The sequence below is a fragment of the Macaca mulatta genome, chromosome 7 (genome assembly GCF_049350105.2).
Source record: "Macaca mulatta isolate MMU2019108-1 chromosome 7, T2T-MMU8v2.0, whole genome shotgun sequence".
NCBI classification, from domain to species: domain Eukaryota; kingdom Metazoa; phylum Chordata; class Mammalia; order Primates; family Cercopithecidae; genus Macaca; species Macaca mulatta.
This window is the reverse complement of record NC_133412.1, coordinates 45903642-45916397: the sequence shown is the minus strand read 5'-3', so window position 1 is coordinate 45916397 and position 12756 is coordinate 45903642. Positions and strand designations below refer to the sequence as shown.

The 12756-nt window shown below is 51.1% G+C and overlaps 1 protein-coding gene across 4 annotated transcripts in view; it reads left to right on the top strand.

The window, feature by feature from the left end:
• ITGA11 (integrin subunit alpha 11) overlaps window positions 1-12756 on the top strand; it is a 132645-nt gene that overhangs the window by 84378 nt on the left and 35511 nt on the right. For all 4 annotated transcript variants that reach the window (XR_013395684.1, XM_015142554.3, XM_077939631.1 and 1 more), the window contains 2 exons: window positions 1881-1951; window positions 10942-11086. Coding sequence is in view for 3 of the 4 variants with exons in the window: in XM_015142554.3 (XP_014998040.3) it covers window positions 1881-1951; window positions 10942-11086 (216 nt within the window). In the remaining variant the exon portion in view is untranslated. The remainder of the gene's footprint in view (window positions 1-1880; window positions 1952-10941; window positions 11087-12756) is intronic.

Here is a 12756-nt window from a genome sequence, read left to right as displayed (position 1 = left end):
TCCCAGCACTTTGGGAGGACAAGGTGAGTGAATTGCTTCAGTTCAGGAGTTCAAGACCAGCTTGAGCAACAAGGCAAAACCTCATCTCTTCAAAAAAAATTTACAAAAATTAGCTAGGTGTGGTGGTGTGTGCCTGTAGTCCTAGCTACTTGGGAAGCTGAGGTGGGAGGATCACTCGAGTCTGGGAGGTTGAGGTTGCAGTGAGCTGAGATCATGCCACTGCACTCCAGCCTGGGCAACAGAGCCAGACCCTGTCCCCAAAAATAAATAAGTCATAAATTCCAACAACTGAGTATTACTCCGTGCCGGACGTGAGGCTGTGCGTTTTATGAACAATGCTGAAACGTTACTTTGCTAATGCTGTCATTTTTACCGCTGGGAGAACTGAAACTCAAAGGAGTTCAGTGACCTGCCAAAGATCTCACAGCTTGGGACGGTGGTGGGCTTTGAACTAGGTTGCCGAATTTCGCAAAAATAAAATACAGTGGGTGTGGTAGGCTTAGGTTAAAACTTATTTGTTGGCCGGGTGCGGTGGCTCAAGCCTGTAATCCCAGCACTTTGGGAGGCCGAGACGGGCGGATCACGAGGTCAGGAGATCAAGACCATCCTGGCTAACACAGTGAAACCCCATCTCTACTAAAAAAATACAAAATACTAGCCGGGCGAGGTGGCGGGCGCCTGTAGTCCCAGCTACTCGGGAGGCTGAGGCAGGAGAATGGCGTAAACCCAGGAGGCGGAGCTTGCAGTGAGCTGAGATCCGGCCACTGCACTCCAGCCTGGGTGACAGAGCGAGACTCTGTCTCAAAAAAAAAAACAAAAAAAAAAAACTTATTTGTTGCCTGAAATTCAGTTTTAATTGGGCATCCTATGTTGCATCAGGCAACCCTAGCTTGTACCTAGCAGAGTCTGACTCCATATTCTGAAACCCTTAATCCCTATATACCAACTGCTTCCACTCCACCAAAAGCATTTTTTATTTTTGGCAGAGTCCTTCAGATTGCCTCTCTCCTCATGATTTAAGCTCCATTTTTGATTTGATTTGCACGAATTTCATTTCCACCATTGCTATAGTGGGCCCTTCCAATATCGGGCTTTGGGCATATGGGAGGATTATAAAAAGAAATAGAAGGCCATGTAAAGCCTGAGAAGTCTGCAGTGCATTGGGAATGACGAGCCACAGACACATGAAAAGAGACTAAAATGGCCCTCGTAAACAAGGGCAGATGAATATAAAGTATGGACGTGAGCTTTGACACCCACTTCAGAACTCAAATATCCAAATCTGTGTATTTCTCCTCAAAATGGTCGCCTTGGATGATGAGAACATTGGTTCCAATGATGTGTTCAGGGAGCCCCTCCGTGCGGAGAGGCTTTCAGCACTCATGGGATTTCTTACGCAAATCTGCAGTGGCGACAGACCTCCCTCTGAGGGTGGATTTGATGTTTGAGGTCCATCCAAAGGCATCTGGAACCAAAGCTAGTGAATAAAAGGAATGAACAAAGTGGGAAATTCCATTTCTTGCCAAAAACGCACACTATTTCTGTGCACTTTTGCTTGCTTTCCCCCCAATTTTAGCAGTCTTACAGTATGCATGCCCTGTAATATAATTTGTCCCGAGCCCTTTTCAGAAGTAAGTGGGCTACCAGTAACAACCCACACGGGCACCTGGAAGGTGTGTGGTGCTCCCCACCGCACAGAGTGCTGGGGAGGGCTGAGGAGCCTGGCACCCTACTGGCCTCAGCTTCAGAGCCCCCCTTGAAAGAGAGCCCCACCTCCTAATGATGCCCTAAGGAAGCAGGAGCTGTGGGTTGAGCGGCAGCTCTGTCTGGAGCTAAGTGATTGGGCACGGAGCTGACATCTCTCTGTCATTCTGTTGTAGGCACCAACAAGAACGAGACCTCCTTTGGGCTGGAGATGTCACAGACAGGCTTTTCCTCGCACGTGGTGGAGGTACTCGGTGGAGGTCCCCGCAGAGAGCCCCGCCTCTGTCTCTCAGGGCATGCACTTTCCCTTTCTAGCTCTCTAGATCTGCCATCCACCTTCACAGATGGGCTGGCTCTTCTCGCTTTCTCTCTTTCTTAGGGTCTCTCAGCCTCCCATCTTCTGTGGGCTGGAAGAGGGGAATCGAGGTCTTCCACCTATTTATATCGTCTTAAGCCCTCTTTAGAAGTGAATGGATTACAGTTAATAATCCCATAATTTCACCTGTGAGGTGCGGGGTGCACCTTCCCATTCAGTCCAGAGAGCCTTGTGCAAAATCTAGGGCAGGTGGCAAAGCCAATGGCACGTGCCTCGGATAGTTCCAGTGCCCGAGGAGGCCTGCACACGCCAGGGCTTGTCCCCATGTCAGTGTTGGGAGGGTATCCTGATGTTCCAGCTGTGCTCTGGCATGTGACTCACGGGCACCCCCACTGTGCGGGTGCTGTGTCAGATTGCAGAGGTCCTGCGGGAGGGCTGGCCCACAGAGAGAGGGGTGTGGTGTCACAAGCAACATGTGACAGCTGGGGCTCTGCATCACTCCCCCTCTGTGTGCTTGTGTGCTTCACCTGGTGCTGCTTCATAAGAAGGGGCTGGAGCCTCCCAGGATTGCAAGGGGTACAGAAGAACCCATGTCTGTGAATATGCTTAATGTGCTGTAGAGTCCTGCCCAGGATTGCCACGTGGGAAAACATACCAACTACGTCTGTCAGTATCGATACGTGCTCCCGTGGGTGTGCTTTGCACAGCCAGGTGCATGTGTGTGCATGTGCGTGTGTGCGTGTGTGTGTTCTGCCTGGGCTGGCACTGTGAGAGTGTACTTATTCCTCCTAATTTACCAGAGAAAGCCCGTTAGTGCATCCTAGTTATATGTCATTGTCATCCTCCCGTTGCCCTCTCCTAACTCCTCGGTGAGACGAATAGGGGAGGATTCCTTGTTCGTAGTTTACACATAAAGAATTGGAGGCATGAGAAGGTTAAGTGACCTGCTGGAGTAAAATTCGTGAGAAAAATATTAGTCTCATGCTCTTTCCTCTAGACCAAGCAGCTGTTCCGTGAGAGGGAATCTCCGGGGGTCTGAGTCAGAACTTCCAAACTGGAGGGGAGGGGGACACATGCCTGACATGCAGCCGGCAGATGGACGGACATGCCACTCACACTCAGACTTTTCTGAGCTGCATCTGGACAGTTTCATGCCCACTGTCTTGAGTAACAGCAAGATGTAAATGTAGCTGCCCTGTCCTAATAACAGCCCTGTTACATGTGCACAGCGGTTTAAACTTTCCCAGGAAATTCCTGCACCTCATTTCATGCCAGAACAGCCCTACAAGGATGGCAGGTGATGATAGTTATCCCGTTTTCGGTGGCTGGATCAGCCACTCTTTTCAGTGCCTTCTCTGTGCTGGGTCCTGAGCCTGATGCCAGGAGAATCAGAGGCGGGAGTCCGGCCCTCAAGGTGCTCAGAGTCCCAGGGTAAAGAGCCCAGCACAGAGAGGTGAGAGCATCGGTTCACATGGGGGCCGGCAGAGTCATGTGCTCTGGCAGGACCAGTCCTGGTCTCCAGACTCTGAGGTCAGAGCTGATTAGAGAATGCAACAAGGAAATGCAATTTAATTAAATCTAACAAGCATTTGTTAAATGCCACTAAAGTGCCAAAAGGACCCAGAAATGATTCTTGCCACCAGGAGTCAACTTGCAAACAATCCTGAATGGCATTTCTTAGCTTTGAGAGTAGGATGAAAGAAACTATAGATGCCTCCTAGGTAAAAGTGTACAACACCTGAAGGCCCCCCATCCGAAGATCCCCTGTGAAGACCCCCTGCTCAATGCGGGGGATGGGGGGAGACATGGTCATGCCTAATGTTAACCAAAGCAATGTGATCAGGGTAGTACAGAAGGAAGGGCCTCTGCTCAAAGAAGGGATGGTCAGGGAAAGATCCGGGAGGGCTTGGCACTCGAGCAGCCCCTAAAGGACACAGATCTCAGCAGTCCTGGGTAGCAGTAAGCAGGAGAATAGAGGGCATTGTGGACACACACTGTGCGACATTCTGGCACAGCTCAGAGATCAGCCCTGGTGTTGCGGACAGAAGAGAAAATGAATGTCCCAGTGTTTCCTTTGTCCATTCTACAGACTTTTTTTTAGTATCTTCATGTGTGTCAGGCTCTGTACCAGGTACATTAAAGAAACATTTCAGCTGACAGCTGTTCATAGCCTAGCTGGGGAGAAAAACTCTTAAATAATTTCACTGTCCTGCTTCTAAAATCATGATCTGTGTATGTCTAGGAATCGTGGAATCTAAAAAGAAGAGAACATTAAGATGGGCTTCAGGGACTCAGGGAAGCTTGAGCGGAGCCTTGAAAGTGGCCCAAGCAATTCAGTGTTGAGCAAGGTGATCCTTGCAGGATCAACAGGTTCCCCAGCTTCCAGAGTGGGGAGACCCAGGAGCTCACAGCCCCAGCACGTGACTTCGGTCAAGTCAAGGTCATGACTGTCATGTGCAAGCCCTTGCACACATGCTCAACTTCTCTGTTCCCCAGGCAGAGGGGCCCAGCTTGCCTCTCCCATATACCCTAGTTCTTCCATCACCCCTGACATTTTCATCTAATTGGACTTTAAAAGAGACGACAATCACATTTGAATCTGAGACTCTTTAGTATTAAAAACGAAAGCAAAAAAAACCTTTCAAATGCACAGGAATGGTGCAAGCATGATGGGCTGACTGGCGCTGTGACTGGCCACTGGGTGGCTATTTTAGAGCACAGAGGTCTTTCAGTGCCAGGCTGCTGATGCCACCATGATAGGCCACAGCCATCCTGTCCCCAGGAGTCCAACTCCTCAGCTCTGAGGGTCAGTTAGGCCTCCCTGGGGATCAGGGAGCAATGTGTGTGTCCACAATGCTATTGGGTCCAGCCTTTCCACTTTGCCCTGAGTATGTCTGTCTCCCAGGCAAGCCCCCAGGCTTCCTCCCTGCCAGAAGTGCCACAGATGGTCTCAAACAGCTGCTGCCCAAAAAGATACTGAAGGAGCCTGAGGCTTCCCCAGGTCTATTTAGTTCTAGTAGAAGGAGACATCCCTAGTAGAACATTCTCAGATGGCAGAAGAAAGGCCCGGCTCCTCCTTTCTTGGTTTGCTGCTGTCTCAATGAGCAAGGAAATCAGTCTCTGAATTAGCAAGGGTAAAAGCAACAGGAGAGAGAAAGGACTGGAGCCCAGGGTAGAGGGGAGACCCCAAGACATCACCTGACACCCACAGAGTCCAAGTCCCCAAAACATTACATTCCAGGCTGAAGGCAAAACGTCCGAGTCATTGGGAAAACCCGTGGAGCTGGAAACTCTAGTCTTGATTTGCAGAAAGGGGAAAGAAAGTATTCCAAAAATTACCATCAGGAAGGCTAGCTGTGGATCCCTGGTCAAACTTTAGAATGGATTTTTAAGCTAACGCTTCCATTAGCATTTGGAAATGAACGCAAAAGTCACTAAGAGCCAGAGTGGCTTCCATTAGTGCTGGCTGTCTGCTGAGGTAGTGAACTACCTGTCAAGCCGGGTAATCAAGCAGGAGCTGCAAGAATCTGCCAGAAAGCTGGCAGAAGGGATTCACACCTCCAGAGGGGGACTAGACTCTAATACTCTATAATGCCACAGGCCTTGAGGGGAAGATGCAGAGGGAGAAAGAGGACTACAAATAATTGATGCGCATGGGTGATGGTGTGCAGAGGACCCCTCCCTCACAGGGCTCAGCTGGAGGGATTTTGCATCCGCCTTCCTACACTAGAATCCTAAATCTGCCCTAACTCCAAAAGTTTACAGAGGGAAGCAGTTTTATCAGGGTAGATCCTGTCTACACAAAAACCTTGGTGACTCACCCGAGATGGGAAGAGATCCTTTTTCTCTTGTACCTAAAGGGGAGGTCACTGACCCTGCACATGATGACCTAACAGGGCCAGTGCTCGGTTCTGTTTTGAAACAGGTCCGGTCTAGCTGAGCCCTGTGTGGGAGGGGTCCTCTGCACACCGTCACTCATGTGCATCAATTATTTGCAGTCCTCTTTCTCCTTCCACATCTTCCCCTCAAGGCCCATGGGATTACAGAGTCTTAGAGTCTAGTCCCCATCTGGAGATATAAACATTCCCAGTTGAGCTACCTGAGCCACCCTCCTGCCTCTTCAGCCCCTGCTCATCCCACAGGCCCTCCTGGGATTGAGATCTAGACAAGGAAGGGTATTGGCTATTCGCTAAGGTTCTTAGTGACTGAAGCTTTAGATGTGTAATCTTCCCTAAGGGTTTCGCATTTGAACTGGTTTTGCATATCTGATTCAACAAAAAATGAGATAAACTGATGAATAATGTTGAATTGAGAGGTTGACCTGTGGAAGCTGTAAACCCCTCCTGTCCCCCCTAGACCTAAACAATAGACCCCTCCACCTGCCAGGTTGGGCAGGCCGTCAAGATGGTCTCCTGGCCCTCTCCCCAGCAGTCCAGGACACAGCGGCTGAGGTCCTCTGCCACGCTGGTCCCAACGGTTTGCAAATTGACTCCTGGTAGCGGGAATCATTTCTGGTTCATTCGGATCCTCCTAAGCCTGGCCCCACGTCCTCAGGCTGTGCCCTAGTGCCCACTCCTGGGCCTCTTTCCCAGGGCCTCTGACAGGCAGCAGCCAACTCTCTGATGGGGAATGAGCAGTCAGTGTACTGCGCCCTGGTCCCCACGGCCGCTTCTGCTCACCCTAGCTGCCGGATTCCAGCACTGCACTTGGTGAGGGCCCCTCCTCCACAGAAAGGCAGAGGGCCTGTTTCTGGGCCTTTCTTGCCCACAAGCCTCCTGGCCATTCATCCCTTCCTCGGGCCCACTTCAAGCTTGTTGAAACAAGCCTTCTAAGAGTCCAAGCAATTAGTGAAAGCATAATCCACCCTCCAAATGGTGTATGTGCCTTAGAAGGGGCTCTTGGGAACAGAGCCTCACCCCTCTACAGCCACTCTGACTCAGACTCTCCGGAGTTTGGGGAGGAGGACAGCCTCGGTGTCCTTTAGGGGGTCTCCCATCACACCAGCCCACAGCACCACCAGCAACTGCCTCCACCTGGCTCCACAGTCTTACCTCCCAAAAGCCAAAAAGAGCTAAAAGGAAGAATTGCTGGCACCTAGTATCCTAATTCCATGACTGCTGGGCAAGAGGGAAGCACTGCCTGGCAGTGTGGGCTCAGAAAAATCATTTGCCCTCTCTGAGCTTGTCTCAGTAGATGTCTGAAGAATATTTGTGAAATCGAAGCAAGGCTTGGAACTGGAAGTGTTCATTTTGAGACATACTAATAAATCAAGTAAGATTTTCTTAAAAGCCTTTTCTAACCCCACTATGCACTCCCCCCCGTCTCAGTTGTTCACCTGCTCCTGAGACTGCCAAAGTAGCCAGTCCCTGACTCAATCAGAGCACTTCTCACACGCTACCGCAATGACAAACATGACTGTGACACCTGATTCTTCGACTCCTGACCACCCAGGAGACGCTTACAGATGGATTCATAAACGAGAAAAGCTACCGTGTCCCAAGTACTCACTGGCTGCCAAGCACCCTGCTAAGAATTAAAAATGCTGATTCTCACAACAGAACTGTTTTACAGCTGAGGAACTCAAGGTTGAGAGAGAGAGAGAGAGAGAGAGAGAGAGAGAGAACAGGGTCACACAGCTAGAAGCTCTGAGCTAGAAGTGGAACTCAGAAACCTCTGACTCCAGAGCTCCTTCCTGCTCTCACCACCGGGCCAGGGATCCTCCACCTCTGCCCTAGTGACATCAGCCATAAGGGACCATCTTTTGCATTGTAGGATGGTTAGCAGCATCTCTAGCCTCCACCCACTAGACGCCAATAGCACCCCCACCACCACCCCCAGCTGTAACAACCAAATATCACCTAGGGCACAAAACTGCCCCCGTTGAGCAGCACTGCCCTAGACCATGCTGCCTTCACTGCCGGGGCTGTGGTCCAACCCTGGCTTAGACATGGACTGACCAGAACACAGAGCTTTGAGAGATATGGTCACACACCCTGGGAGCATGCAGCTCAGCTGGGAAGGCAAGACTACCTCAGAGGCCAGGTCAGAGGGCAGCTGAGAGCTGAGCTGGCAGGGTCTGGTGGTGGGAGCTACACACACTGCAGGTGCTAGAGCTACAATGTCCTTTGGGAAGGCACGGTGTGGCCTCGGACCTTCTGACGGCTGCCAAGCCTGCGACCTCATGTCTGCACAGAACGCCAGGAATATCAGCTTGTGGGGAAGGTCCCCTTGTGCAAGGCCACCCAGGCACACCTTGGTAATATCTGGTGGGAGCCCAGGTGGCCTCAGATGGGAAAGGAGGCTATAAAACAGGAAGCCCGTGCCAGGCCTGCGGAGCGGGGGACACGGTTCTTCCTGGGAATGCCCACTGTTCGTTTGCCAGCTGGGCCCACATGCCCGGCTTCCCTGATTAAGGATTTGGTCCCTTCTCTTCTTTTTCCCCACCCTTCTAGATTTTTCTAAACTCAAAATGTCTGGGCTTCCCCAGCTGGGAAGAGATTGTGACATACTGAGGCTTGCTTCGGTGGCCTTCACCTGACCGCTCCTCACAGTGTCCCCATCCTCAGAAGACTCCCCCTGGCTACAACAAATTCACGCTCAGGAAAGGGCCTCCCACTGCAGGCCCAAGACTGCAGCTGCTGCCAGGGTTAAAACGGGATGAGGTGGGAGACTGTAAGCAATTGCCTGGCCCAGTGTTGCCAAACCCAAAAGTCAGGACGGAATTCCCCAAGCTCCCACGAAGAGAGTCAGTGTGAGGGGTCTCCCCGGCTGAATCCCCGGCCGCTGGGCCAAGCCAGCCCTTCTCAGTACATCACAGAGGCTCCCTGTCATCTGCAGAGCCAGAAATTCATCTTCAAAGGCCTGTCCATGAAGCACAGAAGCCTGGTCGGCAGTTACAAACTTGGACTCAGCAGGCAGAGAGAGGGAGGACAGGAAGGAAGGAAGTCAGACCCCAAATAGTGCGCTGCTCCCTCAGGAGGGTTCAGGTGGAAAATGGAAAGCAGGACCCACAGCAGGCTTTGGGGAAACAGATAGATGTTTTCTTCTCGGCCCTACTCACCTGTCTGGTCAAAGCCCCAGCCCTGCCTCTGACTTGCTGTGTGACCTTGGGCAAGTCCCTTCCCCCTCTGAACCTCAACGGCTCATTTGTCAAGTGCAGATACTGAACATCTGCCCTTCCCTTTCACAGGGCCTCTGGGCCCAAATGGGCAGCCGGGTGAGAAAGTCTTCCACAAAGAATAGAGCACACCCCACGTGCAGGAATGTTGGCGGTGACTTTGTGGACAGCGAATATGTGAGTTCCTGGCTTCCGTCCTGGCCCAGACAGACTGTCAGAGCCTCCTAGGCTGAGGCTCGAGCACAGAGTAGGAGGAAGAAGGCTAATTAGAAAGTGCAATGTGAAACATAACCAAGCACATTGACTCTCCCAAGACCAGCTTATTTATAGCTGTAAAAACATTCTGTCTGAACAGTCAGTTCTACCTCTGGAGGGTTCGGATATGTTAACCCTTTGATAAGATTAGCTTGACTCTGTAAAGTGGTGGGAATCTCAAGTTCACCCAGACAGCCAGGCTCAGGGAAGGCTCCATGGGAGACAGTGGTGACTTTACCAGCCTGTGTTTTGAAAGCCCAAAGCTGGGATCCAGACAGTCTGCCCCCACCCCTGTAATCACCAACGTAACCCAAAAGGCAGCCCTTCCCTGCTTCCACCACCTTCCTTGGGCCCCTCATTGTCCCTAGTCATTTTCCTTCCTCTTCCAAGTGCTGGCTGTTTGTCTGCCTGTACCCACTAGTTACGTGGCTTGCTGAAGCAGGGGATCGGGGGTACACAAGAGAGAGGGTGAGTGGACTCAGTCTTCAAGAAAGGGCTATGGGATCAGTAACCTGGAAACTTCCCCTCAAGGAGCCAGAGTTTCCTGTCTTCCTGTCCAAGCATTGCAGCTTCCCTTTGTCCTACAACTGGTGGGTAGAACAAGACCCTCCAAGCCCTGACAAACAAGCCCAAGCACCAGTGCCTTGGGTGCTGGCTGTCATGAAGGTGGCCCTGGCTTATCTGCCCAGCCTCATGTCAAGGTGCTCCAGCCCCATCGAACAGCATTCAGTTCCTTAGGAACAAAGGCTCTGCACTCTCTCCAGCCTCAGGGCCTCTGCACAGGCTGTTCCTGGCCCTTTTCTCCAGTTCTTCTTTCTTTCTGGTCCTACCCATCTTTCAGGTGCACGGTTAAACATAACAACCTTGAAGACTTTTCCTGACCCCCATCTCAATCTAGATTCAGCCTCACCGTGGTTTTTCTTGATTGCACTGATCACAGTTTGCAACTGTGTGTTTGTTTGAGTATTTTTTTTTCATATCCTCAAGCTCTGTGGTGGGGAGCGTGGGGCGTGGCTGAGGGCGGGGGACAATATCCCTGGCACCAAACCAGTGCCTGGCACAAAGGGGACCTCAGTGAATGTTTGCTGAAGAAACCAAGGAGTAGGATTTACATGCAGGGAAGCAACTCTGACACGGCAAAGAAATACTGAAGAAGGGCAAGTGCAGGAGGCCCTTTCCCTCTTTCAATAAATGTCAGAAGGAGTGGACAGTGGCGAGAGAGTCCCTAGAGGGTTTTGAAGCCCAAGGAGGGATGGAGGTTTGGTCCTGGATTTACAGTTTGTTTCTAGAACATTCCTTTTTCCCTAAGTTCCTGTCCTTGGGATCAGTTTGACCCATTTTGTCCTAAGGATGGAAAGGGGCAAAAAAGTCTCCTTGGCTCATTCAAAAGCCAAGAGTCCCAGCCAGAAGTTAGGCTGCTAAATAATGTACCCAGGAGAAGGTGCCTGAGGTGGCTGGCAGGGGCGTCACTGGTCACAGGACCTGATGTGGCTCCTGGCAACAGGCCCATGAGGACAGGTGCTGATGTGTGTCCCCTCCCCAATGCCAGGATGGGGTTCTGCTGGGAGCTGTTGGTGCCTATGACTGGAACGGAGCTGTGCTAAAGGAGACGAGTGCCGGCAAGGTCATTCCTCTCCGTGAGTCCTACCTGAAAGAGTTCCCCGAGGAGCTCAAGAACCATGGCGCATACCTGGGTAAGAGCCCAGAGTGAGGGGAGGCCGGCGGGTGGTGGGCCGGGAGGGCACCCAGGGGCTGCAGAACCCCTAGCCCACACACGAGAGAGGGGCCTGCTGTGTATATTCTGGGCTAATTCAAGCACCCAATTCTGAAGAGCATCCCTGGGGGCATATCCTCTCCATGCTGGTAACCACCACGCCAAGCACCCTGCCCAGCGTATAACAGGCGCTCCATCAATAGGTAGAATAAAGGACAAGCAGTTCCCCGCTCCATTCAGTATGTTTCATTTGGTGCTCCTAGACTCTGGGTCAGCTGTTGTTGTGCCTTTAAAGCTTTTGGGGCTGACTACGGTTCCAGTACACTGAGCCTGCCTTCTGAAGGCAAAACGCAAGTCGAGTGGAATCTGCACTTGTTTTTATTTCTTAATGTTCATAATCAAGGCAGAAGTCGCTGCCCATGAAGCACTTTGGAACTGGATATCTAGAGAAGCGCACATCACCCTAGAACTTAAAGTATAATAATAAATAAATAAATAAATAAATAAATAAATAAATAAATAAAAGAAAAAAGAGAAGCACACATCATTGATGGTGAAGGTCCTGGCAGTGAGGCCTTAGCCTGCTGGCCAAAGTCACCTTCCAGCTCTGCAGGAGCAGTCACCTGGCCATCCCCAGCCATGTCCCATTTGCCAAGGCTTGTTCCTTTCTAAAGGAAGGGCCAGAGGGGAGGGTGGCAAGAGGGGGTTCCCCACTGTCTCTGGGTCTTTCTGAATTTCCGAACGAAGTCCACTCTCTGTGAAGTCACTCCTCATTAAGGCTTCCTCGGACCCCATTCCTCCATGAACTTGGGCCACCCAGAGTGGACAGAGAATCTGTCCATGTGTCCATCTCTCTGGTGCTTCATCCCATCTTGACCTTTGTTCCTCAGTTCTTTAGCCAATACCCTGCCTATGACTCTGCCCACACTGTGTTCTATCTTACCCTGTTTTCTATCCCCAACCATGGGACCCTCAGCTGACAAAAGGGCAAAATGCTGGAATCAGGACTGTGCTAGAAAATCCAGAAGTGTAGATCCCTAGAAGTTTCCCAACAGCGCCTGGCCCTAGGGCCTGCAGTCCATTTAATTCACAAGGTGTTAAACCTGAATTGCATAGCACTGCGGTTGATGCTATCAGAGTGCCATGCTAAAGTGCCATGGTAAGAAGGACACAGCACCTGCCCTCAAGCTGCTTCCTGAGAGACACAGACATGTGCACATATAATTGTAACACAAGTGAGGTGGGAGCTCTGATAAAAGCACAAATAAAGGAGAGAAAGATTGGAGTCCTTGCCTTGGCAAATGCTCAAACACTGGGAAAGATGCTGGAAGAACAAAGGCTAGCAACCCTTTAACTAGAAACTAGAATCACTCGTGTTTCATTGTGTTTCTTCCCAAGTGCACAGCACTGCGCTGAAAATAAGGAAACCAAAGAAAGGGCACAAGATGCAGGTGCTACGAGGCATTAAACAGCAAGACAGATCACATCAGGGTGTCCCAGGGCCCATGAGGTTAATTCCCAGTGAGTCAGAGTGGTCCAGCGAGCTGGTACACTCAGGACCCACTGTGTAGGAGCTGGCGCCTACACCAGGTCTCCACCGCAGGGGACATTTCAAATAAGTCAAGAAAGGCCAAGCAAAAGAAGGACATG